Here is a 20,772-nt window from a genome sequence, read left to right as displayed (position 1 = left end):
ACTCATTTAACAGTAGTTATGTAGCAGTTTTGAATGTTCAAAGTGCTTTACATAGATTGGGTTTGGCCCAGACTTAAGTAATATTTAGAGCAGAATAACTGAAATCAAATGTGTTTAAGTTATGTCTAACAGTGGATCAACTCCAAGTATGACAAAGCCTGGGTGCATCCCTTTATCTTTAATTCCTACTACCCATTCATTCACAACACACCAAAAATCTTGAGGATGAGGTACCTGGTATGTTTCAATAGGTCTGTTCTCCATGTTGAGGTCCCACACCTTGACAGTGAGATAGTCCCTGGTCATGATATACCTCCCGCTGTGACTGAACTTAACATCAGAAATTGAAGAGATGATCTCAGAAAAAAACGACCTGTTACTTGGGTCTTCAGGCTCTTCAAAAACTATACAACACACAAAAAAACAAGTCACTTAAAACATGGCCAAGGCACAAGTCAATAGGGCTGGTCCCAATGTGGTACGTATAGAAGTATTGATGTGTTTCACTTGCACAGCAGTGTGGAAATATTTAATGGAAAGATGGTTACAGTTCAGGATAGTATTCAGATTAAGTGCTAGTTCAGCATTCCCATCCCCATTGTGTTTGTCAACCCAGGAGCGGGGATATGCCAACCCCCTAACCCTTCTTCAAAGAGCATGGCTCTCTGCAATCATGAGTACAGCTAAATGCCTAAAGGCTTTGGTTTGAATCTGGAACCCCAGTCGGACAGGGTTCTGGGTCACATGGAAGTGTTTGCAAATACAGATTTATGCCTAAAACCTACATTGTGGACAACTGTGCTCCATGCACATCTATACTCTCATTCTGACAAGCACAAAGGCAAGAATGCCCAAAAAGAGCTACAACAGCTGTCATTTCACAGAAAAACCAAGACCATAAATGACGTAATCCTGCAAAAATACAATTAACACTACAGTCTTATCAGGGAGTAAACCTTATTCAAATCAAAAGGGCTTACTTCTAAGTACATATGCATAGGCTTGCAGTGTTAGAACTCATCTGTTCTATTTTGTTTTACTGTGTTTTGAAATTTTGCAAGCTGCCCTGGGAAAAATGTGTTGAAGTGGGGTATAAATATATAACATTTTATATGGGGAGGTAGGTAGGTAGTCAACACAATAGGAAGAGGAATGGATAAAGTTCTCTTTTAAATATACAATGTGTAAGCAAATTTGAACAGTTTCAGATGCCTTACAGAAAGAGCAATGATGCAAAAATCAAATTTTATTTTATTAAAAATATATACTCAGCTGAGTGAAATCTCCCCTAAAAGTTCAGAGTTTAGTGCAAAAGCTGACAAAGTTGAGGAACAGAAACTGCTCCCCTCTTTACAGTCTATAGTTTCTTTGCCAAGTCTCCCTTCTGCCTAATGACAAAGGTGGAGTGAGGGGAGAGACACAGTAGGATCAGCACTGAAGTCTTAACAAGATCTTGTTTTTTCCAGTCCTTAACATATAATTGCCAGAGTGAGATTGCTTGTTTTGCCTGCTTTTTCATTCACCTGACAATCTCAAACTCCACCACGCTACCTACATTTGCATTTCAATATTTCAGTGCATGGCATCATTAAATATATATATCTGTAGACTATAAAATATTAATTTCTTAAATTAAAATGCAACAGAACAAATCGAGCTTTCACACCTGGACTCCCACTGAATGACTGGCAGCAAACCAAAGTAAATAACAGTTTTTAGGAATCTAAACAGAAGTGTAGTATGATTACATCACGTGGGAAGTCAACGAAACTGCACCCACCTTATGTCACCTTCTGATTTGTAAAGTTGGCTTCCATGGGACCAAACTTTGGTCCACTGGATCAGAAGCCAGAGGGATTAGCTCTTCAGCTTCACGGAAGCCTTGAGAATCTTCCTGTCTTTGTTGCGGAGGCCAACTGGCCAAGGCCCTGACTGCATCATACACTTAAAAGCACTATCAAACCACTTTTAACAGACATCAGCAACCATTCCCATTCCCAGAATTCAATGGGAAGAGGGACTGATTATTAAACCACTGTGGGGATTGGAGCTCTGTGAGAGCAATAGGTCTCCTAACAATTCTCCGCACCCTTAACAAACTACAGTTCCCATGATTCCTTGGAGGAAGCCAAGACTGTTAAGAGTGGTGTGAGAGTGCTTTAACTGTATGGTGCAGATGTGGCCTGGTTGCTTATAGAAATCCTTCTCGATCAGGGTGAACCCAAGTGTAGGACATTCTGCCTGGCATCTATGGCTAGTAAATGTGGACTTCCCTATATCTCCTTTCTGACCTTCTTCCTAAGACATTTATCTTGCTTCAGTCGTGGAACAGCTCATCTATATGCTGCACTCTGCTTTTGCTTACCCAACTATAGTGTGTGTGTCATGCCTATGTGTGTGTGATCTGGGCACTGTCAGCTGGTCCTGGATCCTCAGAACAGTTGAGATTTTAATGACCAGGACACTTTAATGAGAACACTTATCTTTAAAAGAACGGACCATTCTCTACCAAGCCATCAATTAGTGGAGTAAGAAGCACTTGTAACAAAGCTGCCACCAGTCAAAGAGATTTAAAGCTTTACGGGCCAATCAATATATGGCGTTAGCCAATCGAAGTCAACAGAGGTTTCAGAGCAACCGCTTACTTCGTGTATATATAAATCACAACCTGAATGGCCCAAGAAAGCAGACTGATGCAACTGTGAAGTTAAGACCTTTTTTTGTAGGAAAAATCTCAAGGATGCATTCAATGGATGAGTTTTAGGACCCTCACCATGCTTTCTCCCCAAATGTTATATCTATATTAAGTAATCATAAAATAAAAATATTATACCACAGCAGAACTTGAGAAAGAGCATTTTCCATTGTTAGCATACTTTTATGTGTCACAGTGGCTCTTTTGGTAAAATAAATTGTATGACCATACGTGAATTCTTGAAACAACTACCGGATGTTTTCTCCACTACCATCATTCCGCAATTGACTGCGGTAACAGCTTGGTTCCTCAGCTGTGGACAATAACCTGAAATCAGGGATGGGGAACCTTTTTCAGCCCAAATTTTCAGCCACATTCCTTCGGCACCACCTGCCAGTGGTGGGTGGGGCAATGAATATAAATTCTACCTTTGTAGAGCAAGCAAATTTCTACACCTACTCACACCCATTCTCTACCTTCCATCCAGGGAAGCAAGACGCATCATCAAATATATATTCCAGTCAGGCAAAAACACTCAATGCAAATGTTAATCAGGGCTGCAGAGGCACTCTGGCCAAGGAGAGTCTCAAAGGCAGCTAGAGAGGCTTGGAGAGACACATTCAGACACAAAGCTTGCATTTCCCAACCTCTTTCCCTATGTGAAAGTGAGTGTTTGGGTAAATTGTGTTATGCTTTTGTTGGGGTTGGTGGAATTCAAGATTAAATTTTGTTTTGACTTGTAGTGTTAAGGGTGGCCACACGGGATTGTTGATTCTGGTAATTGTGTTTGTGGGGTTTTTTAGGTTTGGCTGAATGTGTACAGGCTGTCTGGCCTACGGGTGAATTAGTGAGTGTGGAATTTGTGTGGCTACTGAGTGAGTGGATTTTAATATTGTATCTTTTTATTTTATATGCTGGATTATTATTCTTGTTCACTTTTCTTTGTTGACTGCTTTGGAATCTTTTCTGATGCATAGCAGTATTATAAACGCTTGAAAAAAATAAATATGGGGGGGGGGAGAGAAGGAAGAGGAGGAACTACATGTATATTTGACCAAAGGAAGGACATTTCTGTGGCCAGGGCAGAAAACAAGATGAAGCTTAAGGAAATTTCTTAGAGACAGTCGGATTTCTTTCGCACTGCATGGATTCAGCTGCAATGCTGTGTTCTCACCCTTCGAAGGGTAATGACCCACTTGACACCTAACATCCTGGCAATGAGAATTTTATTTACTTATTAAAAAAAATAAGTCTGACACTAGCAGTCAGACCTCCTGCAGGAAAAACTGGGGAAGAAAACCATACCAGAGCAGGATTTCCTTTCTCAGCACAAATATTTGGTGAGTTTCATTGCCCTCTAACGGAATGCTGAGCTGTGAAGTCCTGAATTTTGGAATATGGTGTGTGCAGAAAGGAGGGATGGAAACACCCCAAAGTGCCAGGATAAATGATCTCTCTACAAATCTGAAATGGCACTGCTCACAGCAGTCTCCAGCTTGAGCTCCTTTAGCTGCCAGCAGGAAATCTGATGACTTGTGGGTTTTTCAAAAATAAAATGAAAACATCAAGAGAAGGGGGGGGGATCAAGATCTGAGCTGGCACCTAACTTCCACAAGAGCTTGTCACAGCTGTAATAATTATGGGCTCAGGCACACTAGGAGGCAGGATTTGGGAGGAATCTTTAACAGCTGCATCATTTCTATGGGTTCTGTTATGTGTAAAGCTTGAGTCAAGTTTGCTGGTGCTAAAGTGACAGCAGAGGTGATGGGCTGACTTTTGCTGCAGTCGAGGAAAGAGAAATTTGCAACCACCACCAAATTATACAAAACCTAAGAGCATGTGAAAAACTCAGGGTCAGCCTACTTGTGATGTTGCAGATCTCCTTATATTTTTATTTCTATTTTAAAGCAGCCATTGGGGGGCACTGAATCTGAGGGTAGGGTGGGGTGGGGTCAGTTTTGCCCCTTTTTATTTTCCTGATCTAAATGCCCCACTAACCAGTATCTGCAGGAGTGAAAAACCTGCAGGCCTGCAGATGCTGCTCCACTGCATCATCCCAAACATTTGTCATGCTGGCTGGGGCTGGAAGGAGCTGCAGTCCAGCAATATCTGGAGGGGTATAAGTCAGAAAAGGTAATAGGCCATTCACCTTTCAGTCATGCTCCCTTGGTTTCTATACATCTTGTACCATCCTGTAAAATCTCTTTTAGAGAAATATGCACATAGTGGAAGCAAAATCGCTCTTAAATTCAGGTGTGCATGTAAATAGCAGTGCAATTTATATAAACAGTTGTACCTTTGTTTTCGAACTCCTTGTGACTCAAACATTTTGTCTCCCGAACACCGCAAACCCGGAAGTGGGTGTTCTGGTTTGCCAACATTTTTTGGAAGCCGAATGTCTGAGGTGGCTTCCGGTTGAGTGCAGGAAGCTCCTGCAGCCAATCGGAAGCCACGCCTTGGTTTTTGGAACAGACTTCTGGAACAGATTCCATTCAGGAACAAAGGTTCGGACTGTACTGGCCGATTTGAACCAGGCTGCTGCAGTGGAAGGGAAGGGGAGCAGAGCCACCGCATTAGCTCTAATGAGACCCCTGCTCCTTCCGGCTCCTCCTCTCCCTGAATGGTCATTATAGGAAGATCTTGAAGAACTGGTGCCCAAGTTTGCTTTCCCCCCTTCACCTCTTCTTCCCCATTCTCTTTTCTTCTGTGTTGTGTCTTATTAGTGTTAAGCCTGAAGGCTGCAAACTGTTCTGGGAGCCTCTTTGGCTGAAGTGCAGGGTAAAACTGCTTTTAATTTAAGTATCGTGAACCTTGTTGTAAAAAGGCATAAACATTTACATAGCCCGCTTGCCACAATGCCATTTTTCATGCTACCCAGCAATCCAGGATGAGGATTATATGTGCAGACTGCAGGATTTAGAACCGGGCTTACTTTAGGTTTCCTTGAATTGGGCCTGCGTCCAAACTCTTCTGTGTAAGCTCCCTCTCAAAAGTATATTTGGTGAAGGGCACTTTAGAACAATGCCTGCTTTGTGGTTTATTCATCAAAAGACAAGGCATAAGTGACCTTCCTTCTCACAGTTTCTGTCTTCATCGTTTGCAATTACTACCACTGCAAAGTGAAAATTGAAATGCAGGAATTTGTGAACTGCCTTATTATCAAAGACCAGATGGTGCTCCTTTACTCAAAAGAACCTCTGCCAACCGGAGACTTGGTGGTACCATGACAACTGGTGCAGAGAAACCTTAGATTCCTCAGATCATCATATATGGAGCCTATCCCAGCTTGGAAGGGGATCTCTGGGCAGAGGAGACAACCCTTCTCCTCAACCCCCCACTGAGACTGCAAGGGGGCTGCTTTGGGGAAGGAAGGAAGGAAGGAAGGCACTGGATGGACAATCACTGTAATTTTTGCAGAACAACTTGCTATTTGGTAATATATACGCTTAAATATTCCCAACACTATTATTTTAGTATGTACCAACATGGCAACAAGTAGTCAATGTCTTCTATGTTTTTCTCATCATGTCTGCATCCTTAAAACATTCAACGGTAGGGATGGGAAACCTCAGGCCCAGGGCCCAAATGTGACCCCCCCCCCCCCCGGCTGCTGCACCTGACTCTTGGAACTCTCCGCAAGCCATACTCCTTCCCAAGGCACAACCCTCATCCAGGCTGCTTTGCACTCTCCTTAAATGTTTTTGCCTGGCTGGAATCTGCCCTTCAACTCTGATAATGCTTCTTGCTTGACTGGATGGAGGAGAGTATTTAAAAGCAGTAGACTCAGGACGAGGTATCAAGGAATGCCAATGTAAACAGGTGTGTCTTCAAAAAATCATGCAATGCCAATGCGGATGGGGCCTTTCATATTTCAGCAGGGAGTGCATTCCATAGTACTAGGCCCACTGGTGAAAAAGCCTGCCCTGCCCCCCGTAACCACAAGGCAATCATTCTTAGGCTGTGGCAAGACTAACCTGCAGAATGATATACAAAGTCCAACTTCTAAAATGAAATTATGAACAACCTAAAAGTTATTTCAACCTGCAAATAGGAAAAATAGCATACAACAGAGAAAGGGATGCTGGGGAAACCTTGGCGATGCTGACAACTAGTATCCTCTGGAACCTGGTCAGTAGAAACTGCTCTCCCCTTACCAACAAAATTTCATGGAAATTCAATTTTTCACTTCTCTGTTTGTTGGGTGCACTTTGCATTAGGATAACCAGAACCAGTCTATTATCTTCTGGGTTGGATAGATCTCTTGGTTCCAGATCAGTCTCAAGCACCCTAATGCCAAAGGCTGCAAATTTATACTTTTAATGACACAGGGAATGAACATGTTGATAGAGGAACAAATGGTAATTTGCAAATCTTGACTGTAGGACAGCTGCCCTTAAATATCTAGCAGGCTAAATGGAGTTGTAGTTTCTGGCAATTCATGGTTTGTTTTTTTGTTTTTGAGGGTTGGGGGCATGGAAACATCATTTTAGCCTTCAAGTGCTTAGGGAACTTGTCCCAAGAGGTTTTCAGAGCAACTAATGTGGGACATGTGGGACAATTTCTATAGTTTCTCCATGTTCTGTAATTACATGTCATTTCCTTAACTTTGTGGCTGAGTAGTGCAGGATTCCACAATGCACCATTATTCTGAATATATATATTTTTTAGTTGATGACTAAATCCTGAAGATTTACAGAAGCCCCTTCCCCAAGCTGGTATACCTCAGGATTTTTGGGGCTACATAGCAATTTGAGATTAGGGAAATGTGAGCTTGCTGGGCACTACATAGATTCCATTGTTCACTACTGAAAGGCAGGACCTATTTTGGAAAGGGGTGGGATTGGTTCACTGCTTCCATTCTGAAGAAAATTGTAGTCTTGCTTATAGCAGCAGGAGTAGCTTGATTCCAAATAAACAGCTCTCCCACACCAGCAATGAACCATTTGTTTCAGAGTCTGTCAAAGGTGTCCCACAGAAGGCTGTGTGATCCTGTAACATACAATCCAGCTGCTTGGAGCAGCTATGCACTCGCTTCCTGTTTATTCTCCACTTGGATCTTTTCCTTCTTTTGTGTTTATGACGTAATGATAAAGGCACAAAAATCCTGGCCTTCAAGGTTCTCAGGGGGCTGGGGAATTTCACAGAAATATGGTTAATCTCTCTCCTACAATGACATTTCATCTGTAAAACTACAGACCTAGGCACTCTTCCCATCTGGTGGTATGGCTGACAATTTCCCCTATAATGGGACAAAACCTGGCAATTTTCCTGCAGTGCAAAAGGAGACTGTGATTTTTCATTTTAGAGAGGCAGAAAGCAGAAGGGGGTTCTTCCCCCTCCAGTGACATTTCATTGCTCCCAATATAATGAGAGGCTCAAGAGTTTTCTACAGGAAGAACCACATCCAACCTTTGCAAGTTTCCAAGTTTTCCATGCTGGAAACAAGAGGAAATGTTTCAGTCATTTTGTTCTTACGCCAACAGCAGACCACCAGAAGATAAAAAGAAATTAGGCGATCCTACAGATTTCTAGGGTTAGAACTCATCCAGATTTGTGCTTATCCCACACCTAGAAAGCATGGGTCTGAGCGGTTTCCTGCTTATCCCATGATTTCTAGGCATGGGTCTGAGTGGTTTTGGACTTGCCTTGCTGCTCTCCCTGGGAAAATCAGATAAATTTTGAGCAAATGTCAACCTGGAGAAAACCTGTTTGAAGTTCTCCAATTAAGTGGTGAAGATCAAGTTTTCTTGGGGGAAAGCAGCGGGTCAAGGGCAAGCCTTGATGGTAGTTATGTTGACAGTCACTTACTGCTATTGCAGTAACCTAGAGCATGACCTTGATTTGTGATAATGCCTCTCCCTTGCCTAGATCGAGGATGGAGCAAGGTGGGTGGGTGGAGAAACCTCTAACCTCTGCATGGTTAGAAAGTAGCCTGCTGTACAATTTTACCTCTGGCTCTGCCCACCACTGGCATGTTATGGTCACTGAAAGGCAGCTGTCGTGCTGAAAAGGGATCCTTGCCTCTGCTGCAGAAAGTATATGGAGCTGCTACAAAGCTCACACTATATGGCAGTACTACTCACAAGGGAATGGTCATTTGGGAGAACCAGCACCTCCCATTTAAGTGCTGAAAAAAGGGCTGTTGGTTGTGCAAGCCATCATGGAATATCACCTGCCTAATTGCTCATAGTTTGTAGGAAATGAAGATTACACGAACACTGAAACCCAATCACACTGCAGCAAGAACGTTTAGCCGCAATAAAAGTGAGACTCTGCAGTTGCTGAGAATACAGGCGTGGTGGGATGTGAAATCCTATCCTTCTAAGGCACTGGAAAAGAGCTCAATAAAATCAGGACTATACACTCTGCCGAGTCTGGTCTGGGACCGTAATAAATTTCATTCAATATACACTCCGCCACTGGGTGTGTACGGAGCGGGGGGAGTTGGAACTTTTCCAGGAATATTATCCTTGGCTCCAATGCACCTACCCAGCGGTGTGACCTTGATACTGCTTGAATATCACAGTACAGAAAACCCAGCTATGCTTTTTATGTCACTGCTGCCTCTACAATGGCCACCTGCCAAGAACGAAACAGTTCTGCAAAGAGTGGCTTCTCTCTAGGAGGCACTCCCAGAACAGCATGGGACAAGGAAGGTTGAGCAAGGGAGTTGCTTTCAAGGCCACACGCAGCTGATTTATCTTGATAACTTTTTAAGGCTACTGCGTTACCCACAGTATTGTGGAGTGGTGGTTCAGCCAACACTGCCATATATACTTTGGAAAATTTCTGGGTGGCAGATTAATGTAAGGAACGTACTTTCTTTGACATAAAGCTGCAGATTCATTCAGTACTGCTGTAGATTGTGCATAGAAAGAGGTACATATTTCCAGTTGCGTGGTGCATATTCTAAGGCCAACCCACAGCAATGCATTACAGGTATATCCACCTGTGACACGTAACAGAAACACAATTGGAAGGTGCTTCAATACAATCTGCATTTTGATTAAACACAACCAGTTATTAAATATTTCCTTTTGAAAATTCATCTATAAAGGCCAGAGTCACTTTTTTTGTTTTGTTTTTTGTTTTGATCCCCGATGAACTGCCTCAATTCCAACTTGCAAGTCTGCTGAACCACAATTGAGTGAGGGCCAATGCTTCTGAAGGATAGGGAAAAATCAATATCAGACGTCAAGGGAGAGGTCAAATTGAACTTGTTTTCACAATTGGCTTGTATGCGCTCTAAAGGACACTGCAGCAGCAGCAGAACAAAGAAACAAACCAAGCCAAGGTCTCTGGTGTTGAAAAAGGAAAGGAAATGAATCCACCCTGCTTCTTGATGCTTATATTATGAATCAGAGGTGGTACAATAATCAGACACTGGGAGGAAAGAGTGAAAAAAAATTGTGGCTATCCAATGAAGTCTAGTGATAGATATCAGGATATAATCATACGCTTGGAACAGCCATCTAATTGGGCTTCTGTGACATCTCCCACTAAGTGGAAGCGATAAAGCTGAAGAGGTCATTTTTGTAACCTGGTTATTAGGGGTTAGGGATTGATTCAATAGTGAAAAGAAAAGAAAAACTGCAAGCTTCTACAGCATCATGGATGGGAGAAATGGCTATTTTCCTAGGAAAACAGCACCTTTGAGATATAAACTATCTCAAGAGGAACATGCTCATATTTTATCTGTACTTTTTGTGGACAAAAGAAAATAAACAAAACATGACAAAACACATGCTAGGAGAATACGCCAATCTAAACAGGAAAACATGCAGCCATTGTGAACCTTATCAGAGTTTGCATAATGGGATCAACATGTGCAAAAGTCAAGGAGACAGAGAGGTCTTGTTCCGCTTCAGGAAATGGACGTAAGATCATGTGACAAAGGAGATCGGTCATAGGAAAAGGGAATAAAACTTGTTCTGCACTGAAGTCCTGCTTTAAGTTCAGATGCAGCAACAAACCAGGCTTTGTCATTAGAGAAATGGGTGGTGCCATGCCTCACGCTTGATTGTGCTCTCCCTCCCACCTTCCTTTGTGCATGAGGGTTTGATGCCAGTTTAAGGGGAAGCTATGGTTTCCACAAACCATAGTCTGCTGCATTCAGATGGAATGACAAACAATGGTTTGCAAAAACAGAAGCTAAAGACTACCAATCTCCTATATGAGCATGATATAGTTTGTTTATGCAAGACAAGCATTCTGATTCAATTGAATTAGGCTGGTTCGCTGAGATTAAATCCCCCATGGATTCTTGGTTCAGGTATAAGAACAACTTGTTCTACTTTATAAATCCTTAGTCAAAATAATCTAGCTAAAGACTTCCGCTTGCGACGCCATTATGGGTGGTCGTGGGTCACTTCGGCTGCGAAGCACCCAGTTCATCCCGGGGGTCAGGAGCCCTGCAACCGCATAGCAGGGCTCCGGTTGGGGTGCGGGAAGAGCGTCCCGTGCCCTGGGCTCCCCGGCTGTGCCCGTTGTGGCTCCGAACCCTTCCCCCGCACCCCCTGTAAAGGGGGAGTGGGGGTGAAGGGACTACGGAGCCGGGCCATAGGGGAGAAGCCCCAACCGGGATGAAATTGCGGCGGCAAAGCCTGTGATGAGCGTCTAAGTTCTACCTGTCATTAAGGAGCTGATAAGAACCCGGAGGCTGTGAGTAATTGATTGACTCTTTGTATTCCTGGAATGCTCTGGGGGAAGAAGAAAGGCAGCCCGCCTCCCTCCCTTCGGCTGCTGAAAGAAATTAACTCTTTAAGTGACTGCTGCCACAACAATCATTAGAAAGTATTTGGAATTTGAAAACTGAGTCTGTTGAGACCTCCCTTTGGGGGTTAACTGGGGGAAAAATATCTCCGTTTGAAGTTTTGGTCTTTATACTCCTGCCTCGGAGAAATGGCGGCGACTTGGAGTGTCGTAGGAAAAATTTGAAACAAAGGAAGAGACAGGAACTGAAATCTGACACTCACCCTCTCTCTCAAAATGTTGGACTTCGCGCTCACACTGGTATCGAACTCATATTTAAAGGATGAGGAAAAGCTCACTATTTTACAGATGGAATTGCTTGATCGGAAACTACAAGTCTTGAGTGGAATCATTTATAAAAAAGATCTACTTTCCACAGAGGAGGCTTTTCAAAAGTTTTATACAATGGAATCATGCCTTGGCAAAGAGCTGGGAGAGGCGTTTGAAAGATGGTCTGAGATGGCTGGGCAAAACCGGGAAAAGCAACGGGAAATGGGAAAACTTACAACATCCAGACCCCGAGGTGGCAGCTCGGGGGCGAGGGACATGGAATTAGAATTTTTACAAGAAGAAGAAGCAAAAGAAACGGAGGAGCCCAGAACGCAGATGAGTAACGCCTTGAGGCTCGATGCGGGGTTTGCTGTGGATGCAGCCTGGACCTGTGGACACTTGGAGCAAGACAATGGGAGATTTGGCGCTGGAGAAAGACAGGAAAAGACAATGGACAGAGGAGGAGTGGGTTGAAGAACTAAATGTATAATCTAAATGGTCTGCCATGGTATCCGAAGTCGGAGTGTGAAGTCGGTTAATGATAAGTTTATTTTAAATAAGTAAGGAGATATTGAATTTTAAGTTAAAAGCAGCATGATAAAGGACAGAAGAAATAAGTTTAGTTATAAGAATATTTGGTTAAGATTTAAGGTACAATGCAAAGTTGGAGATAAGTATGTTTTCTTTTTTTAAGTAAAGTTAAATTGTTTTTATAGAGAAAAGTTGTTAAGGAAATAGTATATTGAATTAAAACCGAAGGTGAAAAGGCGGGGGAAGTCAAACGTCAAGATTCAGAACTAGAATTTTTTTTTTTTGTAAGGTTACAAGTAAGAAGAAGAATCCTGACTTTATGTGTATTTGTAGTTGTTTTTCTATTTGTAGGTGTGGGGTTGGGTTTATGTTATATTATGAAAATGTTAATAAATTCTGTTTAAAAAAAAAAAAATCTAGCTAAAATGACTCAGCCCCTTGAGAAATTATTTACATAAGGATTTAATCTGGATTAAAACATCTATGTAATTTAACGTAGACAAAAATAGTTAAGGATAACTCAATATCTACATCACACTTATTCAGACTGAAAACTTAATCCAGTTATTCACTTAACTGTAATCCACTACTGGTTTCATTTTCTACTCTCTTTAGAGCATCAACTCGCCAACTTCTTTGAATATTTCACTTCAACTGCATTGTCGTTTTCACTTATTAAGTGATGCAGGTGGCCCTGTGGTCTAAACCACTGAACCTCTTGGGCTTGCTGATCGGAAAGTCGGAGGTTTGAATCCACGTGATGGGGTGAGCTCCCGTAATGCTGTCTCAGCTTTTGCCAACCTAGCAGTTCGAAAGCATACTAGTCCAGGTAGATAAATAAATAGGTACTGCTGTGGCAAGAAGGTAAACAGCATTTCTGTGAGCTCTGGCACTCATCAGTGTTCCTTTGCGCCAGAAGTGGTTTAATCATGCTGGCCGCACGACCTAGAAAGCTGTCTGTGGACAAACGGTGGCTCCCTCAGCCTAAACCAAGATGAGCGCCACACCCCATAGTCGCCTTTGACTGTCCAGGGGTCCTTTACCTTTACCTTCCCTTATTAAAGGGGGAGATGCATATAACCAAACTGATGTGTGAAAATGTGAGCTGAGTGAGTTCAGAATGTGGTGAAAGCATGTCCAACACACTACCCAACAAGCATCTGGCATCTTTGGGGCAGCATGGGAATGAACAGTGGGTTGTTAGCAGTGGTGGAATTATGAAACGGTCACACAACAACATCACCACATATTACTCTACATGGATACGGTCAACCCCTATTTTCAATGTACCAATTTGAGAATGTGATTTGATCTTTTAGGTCAGGAGTGGGGAACCTTTACTTAGACTGAGGGCTGCATTCCATCATGAGCAATATTCTAGCGGTCACATGCCAATGGTGGGGAGGGCTTGAGGCCAGGGTGGTTGGAGCAAAGTGTGAGACTTTGACCTTTGCTTAGGAGGCTACATTGCAGCCATGAAAATGTCTGAGGTTTTGTGCACACACACTCCACCCATGCAAGCAAGAGGCATTATCACAGCTGAGTGCCACATTCCACCCAGGCAGATGTACTTGAAGAGGATGCAGAGCAGGGCCAGTGCAAGGAGTGGCCTGGGAGGTGGGGTGTCTCCTGATGGCTGGGCAGAGCTGCCTGCAGGGCTGCACTTGCCACCCAGGCCAGAGGTTCTCCATCTCTGCTTTAGTAGCTACATTCATCTTAGTTGTTATAGAAAATAGTGTATGACCTGCAATTTAATACCACCATTTCTGATTTGCAAAACCACCACATTAATAATTAAAAGCTGACTCCCAAACTGGAAGCACACCAGATGGCAAGAAATGAAAAATGGGCTTTGGATTAAATTTTAAGGTTCAGAATAACTTAGTTCAAAACCAATCTCTCTCTCCTGTCCTTTTAAAAAGCAATTAGCTGGATCTTTGCAAGAGATTTATTTCAATTCTGGCTGGAAAAGGAATCAGGCGGGGCCTTATAGCAATTGCACATCTCTCGTTCAGTGGGACAGAAAGCAATGGTGTGGGTCCCGTTCCCCATGCATTAAAGCAACTATTCATAAAATGCTTAGCCATTCTCTCCGCCTTCCACACCCAGGGATTTCCCATGTACTTTGAGCTTTCAGTTTGACATTAAGATATCTGAGAACCCAGTGAACCAGAAATTAAAGTGAGCTCTGGGTGTTACTCATTCTGGCTGGAGGGTAAGGTTCGGTTGTACAGAGATATAAACAGCACCAAGGCAAAAACTATTGTGCATGCTGCACTTACTTTGGCAATCACAGCAGGAAGAGGATATATTCTATTCACTTCCAGCTGGTAATACTTTGCGTCAGAAGTAAGCTTGATAACTGATTACTAAGAAAAAAACTAAGGTTTCTTCTTTTCCCCCCAATAGACCTGCCATCGAGATATATATTTTTATATAAAATAAGTACAAATCCTATTTTCTCATTCATCCTTCCGTGGGCCAAAATATACTCACATTTGGAGTGCCTGTCACACAGGGCGGACGCTCGCATGTCGCACAGTCTTATTGTCCCCTTGCTGCTGCTGTAGACAAAGGTGTTGCAGTGGTGCGGATGGAACTCTGCAGCCGTAATCACTTCTGTCAGCTCCTCCATGTTTGCTGGTTTTATATCTACAATATCTGGCAGAAGTGAATCAAGGCAGAACAAACAGCACAGAGCAGGAGGCCTAACATGATGTCCCAAGGAAGTGGGGAGGAGACAAAACAGTGCCATATATCTGGACTGGGGAGACCTGGGTGGAATTCACTTCTCGTCTGTGAATCTGAAACTGGGCCAACTACTACCTTTCCGAGTAACATACCTGAGATGTTATGATAGAAGGGGATAATAAGAGAAGTTATCGCCTACCTGTCTGGGAGCCTGCATGTTAGCTCATGTACACTAAGCTATAGCTTGGCTTAATGTTATGTGTAAATGAGGGCAAACTGTGTATATTTATTTGTTTATATTTTGTTTATCAAAATATGTATATACTGCAATTTCACAAAAATATTGGAGTGGTATATAACAATTATAAATGCAATGAAAACACGCAAAAACAGAATTGACACCATAGAGGCTTCTGCAAGAGAACGATTATCTGCACAAGCCCGGTGGTATAGGAAAGTTTTCAGATCATCCACTGGAAGAGTTTTTCATAGGAATAGGCAAGTAACATGAAAGACTCAAGTTTTGTGTTGACATCAGATGAATCTCACCAACTTGGGGGTCAAATATCAACGCTTCAACAGATGTTCTCAGGTGTGATATAAGAATTCAGATGGCCCTTAAGGTACCCTGGATCCACGTTATTCAGGGTTTTATAAATTATTACCAGAAACTTATACTTGGCTTGGTAGTGCAGATGCTTTAACAACAGTGTTACATGTTGTCAATCAACTGCCCCCATCAGCGGTTTAGCTGCCGCACTTTGGACTACAACTCCCTGCCGGTCCGACTGAGCTGATGCGAGTTGTAGTCCAAAACATCAGGAAGGTGGTAGCTTGGCAAAGGATGGTCCAGACCAAATCCTTCTCTAGCTCCGTCCCTTTCAGTTGGAATGTTGTGCACATTATCGAGTCTCTTATGCATCCTCATGCTGTAACATGCTGTGGTGCTAGAAACAACACTCATTCAAAGCACATTGCTTTATCTGCCATCTACCATGTGCTAGGTGATTGACTCAAAATGAATCCTAACTCATTAGTCAACTAGGTTGCCCCCTGGCTGATGGTAGGCGAACAATAGATTTTCTATTTCAGAAAGCAAAATCAATCTGTAACACCATGGGCAATCATCTGAGGAAAATAAACAGACTAGTCAGATGAAATAAAAGGCAGAGGTAAGTCACATAAATACCAGCCACTTGCTCTCACGTAAACAAGCTATTAGCTCCTATTTTTCCCTCGTCTCCTGGATTTTCTTTGTTGCTTATATCAGAGCAGACACTCTCCATTCTCTGCTAGTTGCCCTGGCATATGTAAGCTGTCCTCAGTGGGATTGTATTTTGGTAATTATAAATGTCCACTGCAAGGAGGCGAAGAACCCCAGCTCAGTCACCAAAACCTTACAATTTACCAGTAACCATGCTTTAACAGGGATAGGGCAACTACTTTATGGCATTCATGACCTTAATGACTCAACAAAATAGCAAGCTGTCTATCGTTAAGTGTCTCCTTCCTTCTTTTCCTCTTACCAAATATTTTAGTTTGGCATACATTAACAAAATTGTTCCTCAAAGTGGTAGCTTCATTGGTCTAGTTTGCACATAACACTGCACTATGTTTAATGTAAACCACAGTTAAAGTTAATAAATTATGGTTTAGTGTCATGTGCGAAGGAGGCCACTGGCTCCACAGAACGAAGGAATTCCTCTGATCAGGCTAAAATCCAATTAGTTTAACAAAAATTGCTTTTCAAATATGGTTTTCCTTAACAGGCCAAGAAATTGATCCTCTCTGGTTGCCCATGATGCATGAGCCTAGGTCAAGAACTGAGGAGGTGGGAGTCAGGGCATGCAAGTGTTTCTAGAGACCAGTGGTTGAAATGGAGGTGGATTAGAACATGGAACTATAACAACTCCTCGTCTGTTGTGAGTCTCCAGTATTGAGTGAAAGTGAATGGGAGACCATTCGATTACAAGGGAATGGACACAAGGTTTCCTTTCTAGAAGCCCATCTCCTGATCTTCCCTCCCTCCCTTAAATAAAAATATCTGCTGGTGAAGAAGGGTCTGTAAGCCCTTGCCTAGAATATGCATTAATTTTATCCTATGCAATCATGTCCTGACCACACTGGAACAGGGTGAAGTGAGAATCATCTGTGAAGGAAGACCTACTAATAATGCCCTAGGGTATAACTAACCTGATTTTTTTTTTTGCACAGTTCATTCCAGGAACCCCAGGGACGGCTTAAACAGTCTACGTTTCATCACATGGCCTGCCCAGGTTCCTTTGTTAGAACTGCATTAAACAGGTGATTATCATTCCACAACCTTTTTTCTGCCTACTCACTCTGGTCAGCTAATTTCCTGCTATATCTGCTTGGCTATCATCACATGATAACCCTCCACTATCCAGGCATTCTTTTGTTCACAGTCTACTCATTCTCCACCAAAACTTGGCTAATTTCTTGTGTTGATTACAGGGCAATGCTATGTGTGTTTATTCAGAAAAGAATTCCCACTGTATCCAGTGGGGTTTAACTCCCTAGTCACTGTGTTTAACACTGTATCCTTAATTTCCTTTCCAGTATGGGAGAAGGATATTTCCTGACCTTGCCCTATCCTGATAACTTCACAGAAACCTCTCTGGGTTCCCACCTATTCCTCCCCTTTTCACACCCGCATAAACCTGTAGTCCTAGGAGAATGAAGCGCATATGCACAGAAAACATGTAAAAAGGAGGGCAATGGAAGACTATGAGGGCTAACAAGAGTTATATCACCAATTCATAACACACTGAAGCACAGGGCAGAATCTGTACACTGACACCAGCTTCACCAACAATTGATCTTCAGAGGAGATAAAATGTCTTTTCAATACAGAATTGGAGCAAAATTGAGATTGTGGCTGGGAATGTTTTGAGGATTCCCTGATTCCAAGAAAAAAATAAATAAAGAGCAGCACCCCATACAAAAACAGGACAGCATATATCCAGGATGCAATGTGGTGCTTTCAGACCGTATTATTTCCAAGCAAAATAACAGGAAACCTGTCTGTCTTGGGTTTATTTTAGTCTCACGGGGATGTTTGCATCCACACTAATTAAAACTCAGCCTGTGCTTCTTTATTGATTTTAGTGCAAGGAAAGCTAGCAGCTAGTAACTGCTTACTTTCAGATTACAACCGTTTGCTTTGGTTCAAGATGGAAGGGTTATGATTCCTGCCCCCTGCAACCCCAACCCATACGACAAAATGAAACAGTTTAGAAAAATAGCCAAGGCATCACGCTAGAAAAGCTTTCCAATAATTGCTGCCGGGGTTGGTTTTTTTCAATTCTTCACATTTCGATCCAAGATGGAATCACAGATGGACACAATTGTAAGATTCAGGGTATTTATTGGTATATTTTTTTTTTCTCAGCTGGCCTTACCATTCAGAGAAAAAGCCCTGATAAGTGCAGATGATCTTTTGATGATTGGCTCCCTCAGTCATTGCTCTGAGATGGTGGCCACTGATGTCAAGCAGTTTTAGATTTCACACTACAAAAAACCCAGCATGGGCCAATTCTGTTGGCTTTGTGAAGCCTTAGTGTGGATAAAGGGGAGGAGGAGGGGAAAGCACAGAGGCATTCTTTGCCCCATACAGAAAACAAATTAAGTTCCTGCTGCTAACAGGGGCGAATGGGAGGTTAGGAACATCCTTCTCCTATAGGGATTACTGAGAAAATGTGCCTGTGTGAAAAATACTTTCCTTAATGTAGCATTATATGATGGGGAAATTGAATAGTTGGATATACCACCCTCCTCATCTTCTCATAAATGAAACTTGTGTTTCAGAGAGATAAGGGATCCAATTCACTGGGGCATGTGCCCCTACACAAGTCTTATTGGAATGAGCATGCAACTTCACAAGTTCTCGCCCTTATTGATAAATTTAAAAACTAGAGAATCGCCAGGTCCAGGTGGCATCTACCCCAAAATTATTAAAGAACTCAAATGTTAAATTGCTGATTCAACAAAGCTATGGAACTTCCCCCTAATATTAGCATCTTTAACCAGAGGGGCAGGAAGTGGGAAATGAAAGTTACATGCCATTTGGTTTAACATCTATTCCAGGCAAGTTTATGGCAACAATTTTTAAAGGCAAAATGTTCAAGCATATAGGAGAAAATGTGCCAGAAAAGAGTCAACATGGCTTCTGCAAACCACCTCTCTAACCTTTTTAAATTGTTTGAAAGGGTAAGTAAGCAGGCTGATAGAAGTGACCTGGCAGACACTGTGTATTGGTCTTCCAAAAAGGTTTTTGATAAAAGCCTTCTGAGTAAACCAAGCAGTCATGGAATAAATCAGGCATAGGCAAACTTGGCCCTCCAGATGTTCTGGGACAACTCCCATCATCCCTAGCTAACAGGACCAGTGGTCAGGGATGAAGGGAATTTTAGTCTCAAAACATCTGGAGGGCTGAGTTTGCCTATGCCTGGAATAAATGGATGGGTCCTCTTATGGATCAGTAACTGGTTAAAAGAACAGAAAGCAGTGATTAGGCATAAATGGACAGTTCTCCCAACAGAGGGATCTGAGAAGGATCAGTATTGAGGTTGGAGCTTTTTGAGCTTATTCATAAATTACATGAGCAGTGAGGTGTCCAAGTATACTTTATGACTTTGAATAATTCTGGATGGGGGGAAAGGATTGTGAAGAGCACCGAAAGGAATTCATCAGACTGGGTGAATAGACAATAATATTGCAAGTGCAGTTCAACAGAAGTGTAAAGTGAGGCACACTGAGGCAAAAATAAATAAATGCTAATCTCTACACACTGATGAGGTTTGAACTGACAGTGATTGATCAGGAAAGAGACATAGGAGTCACGGTGGATACCTTGATGGAAATATTGGCACAGGATGTGGCAGCTATGAAAAAGGTGAAGTCCGTGTTATGGATAATTAGGGAAAAGTTTGGAAAAATATGCACCCCAATATCAGAGAAAGCACATGTCTGAATAATAGTTGCTGGGGAGTAACCAGCAGGGCATCAGGCACCCTCAAGCAAGCACAAACGGCAACCTATTCTATTGGTGGCAACAGACTGCTTCTTTCAAGCCCGGTTTCAGCTGGGAGGGGGTGGGGCAGAGTAGGCTACAGGCACCAGGAAACTCCTCTCTGGGCAGTTGTGCACCCCCAGGCAGCACGTTGGCAACCCTTGCTTTAATAAATCTCTCAACCTCCTAGCTGCAAGACTGGAGTAAGAAACACTGACTTGTATTATCGCGTTGCACACTGGAGCACGAGAAGCTAACTCAGTAGTCAGACTTACTGGTCCATCTCAGTATTGTCTACCCTGACTGGTAGCTGCTTTCCAGAGTTTCAGACAGGCACATTCCCAGCCCTATCTGGAGATACTGGGGCATTCTGCACTCTGAATCTGTGACCTGCTGCATACACAGCAGATGCTTGACCACTGAGCTACAGCACCTTGTGCTAAGTTTATTATGTGTGTGAAATACTTTGAACGCTCAATAAATATTAACGTTCATGGCGAAACCATATGAAACGCTTTCTCCCAGTGACAGTCAATGTCCAGAGAGGTTTCCCATCCCTGGTCTGCATGTGCAATGCTTCCTCACCACTGCTTGGCTTCTTTGTGCCATGGAAACACTTCCTGCCATGTTGGTGATGTTCTTGTTTCAAGCTGCTTCAACCGAACGGGAGGGAAATAATCTGGTGATAGTGTAAAAAAGCAGTGCACTGTCTGCCCATAGATTCCCAGTCTTGCTAATACACTTCGGTAGCTGCCTGTAATATCTATGCTGCCAGTCTTCTTGTCAGCTGGAAGGATGGTCC

The 20,772-nt window shown here is 42.7% G+C and overlaps 1 protein-coding gene across 4 annotated transcripts in view; it reads right to left on the bottom strand.

Annotated features, from left to right (window-relative positions):
* PPP2R2B (protein phosphatase 2 regulatory subunit Bbeta) overlaps positions 1 to 20,772 on the bottom strand; it is a 241,500-nt gene that overhangs the window by 5,624 nt on the left and 215,104 nt on the right. For all 4 annotated transcript variants that reach the window (XM_033139986.1, XM_033139988.1, XM_033139989.1 and 1 more), the window contains 2 exons: positions 14,744 to 14,908; positions 235 to 404 (listed from right to left, as the gene is read on the bottom strand). In XM_033139986.1, the coding sequence (XP_032995877.1) occupies positions 235 to 404; positions 14,744 to 14,908 (335 nt within the window). The remainder of the gene's footprint in view (positions 1 to 234; positions 405 to 14,743; positions 14,909 to 20,772) is intronic.

Source organism: Lacerta agilis, chromosome 2, assembly GCF_009819535.1.
Source record: "Lacerta agilis isolate rLacAgi1 chromosome 2, rLacAgi1.pri, whole genome shotgun sequence".
Taxonomy (NCBI): Eukaryota; Metazoa; Chordata; class Lepidosauria; order Squamata; family Lacertidae; genus Lacerta; species Lacerta agilis.
This window is presented reverse-complemented; position numbering and strand designations above follow the sequence as displayed.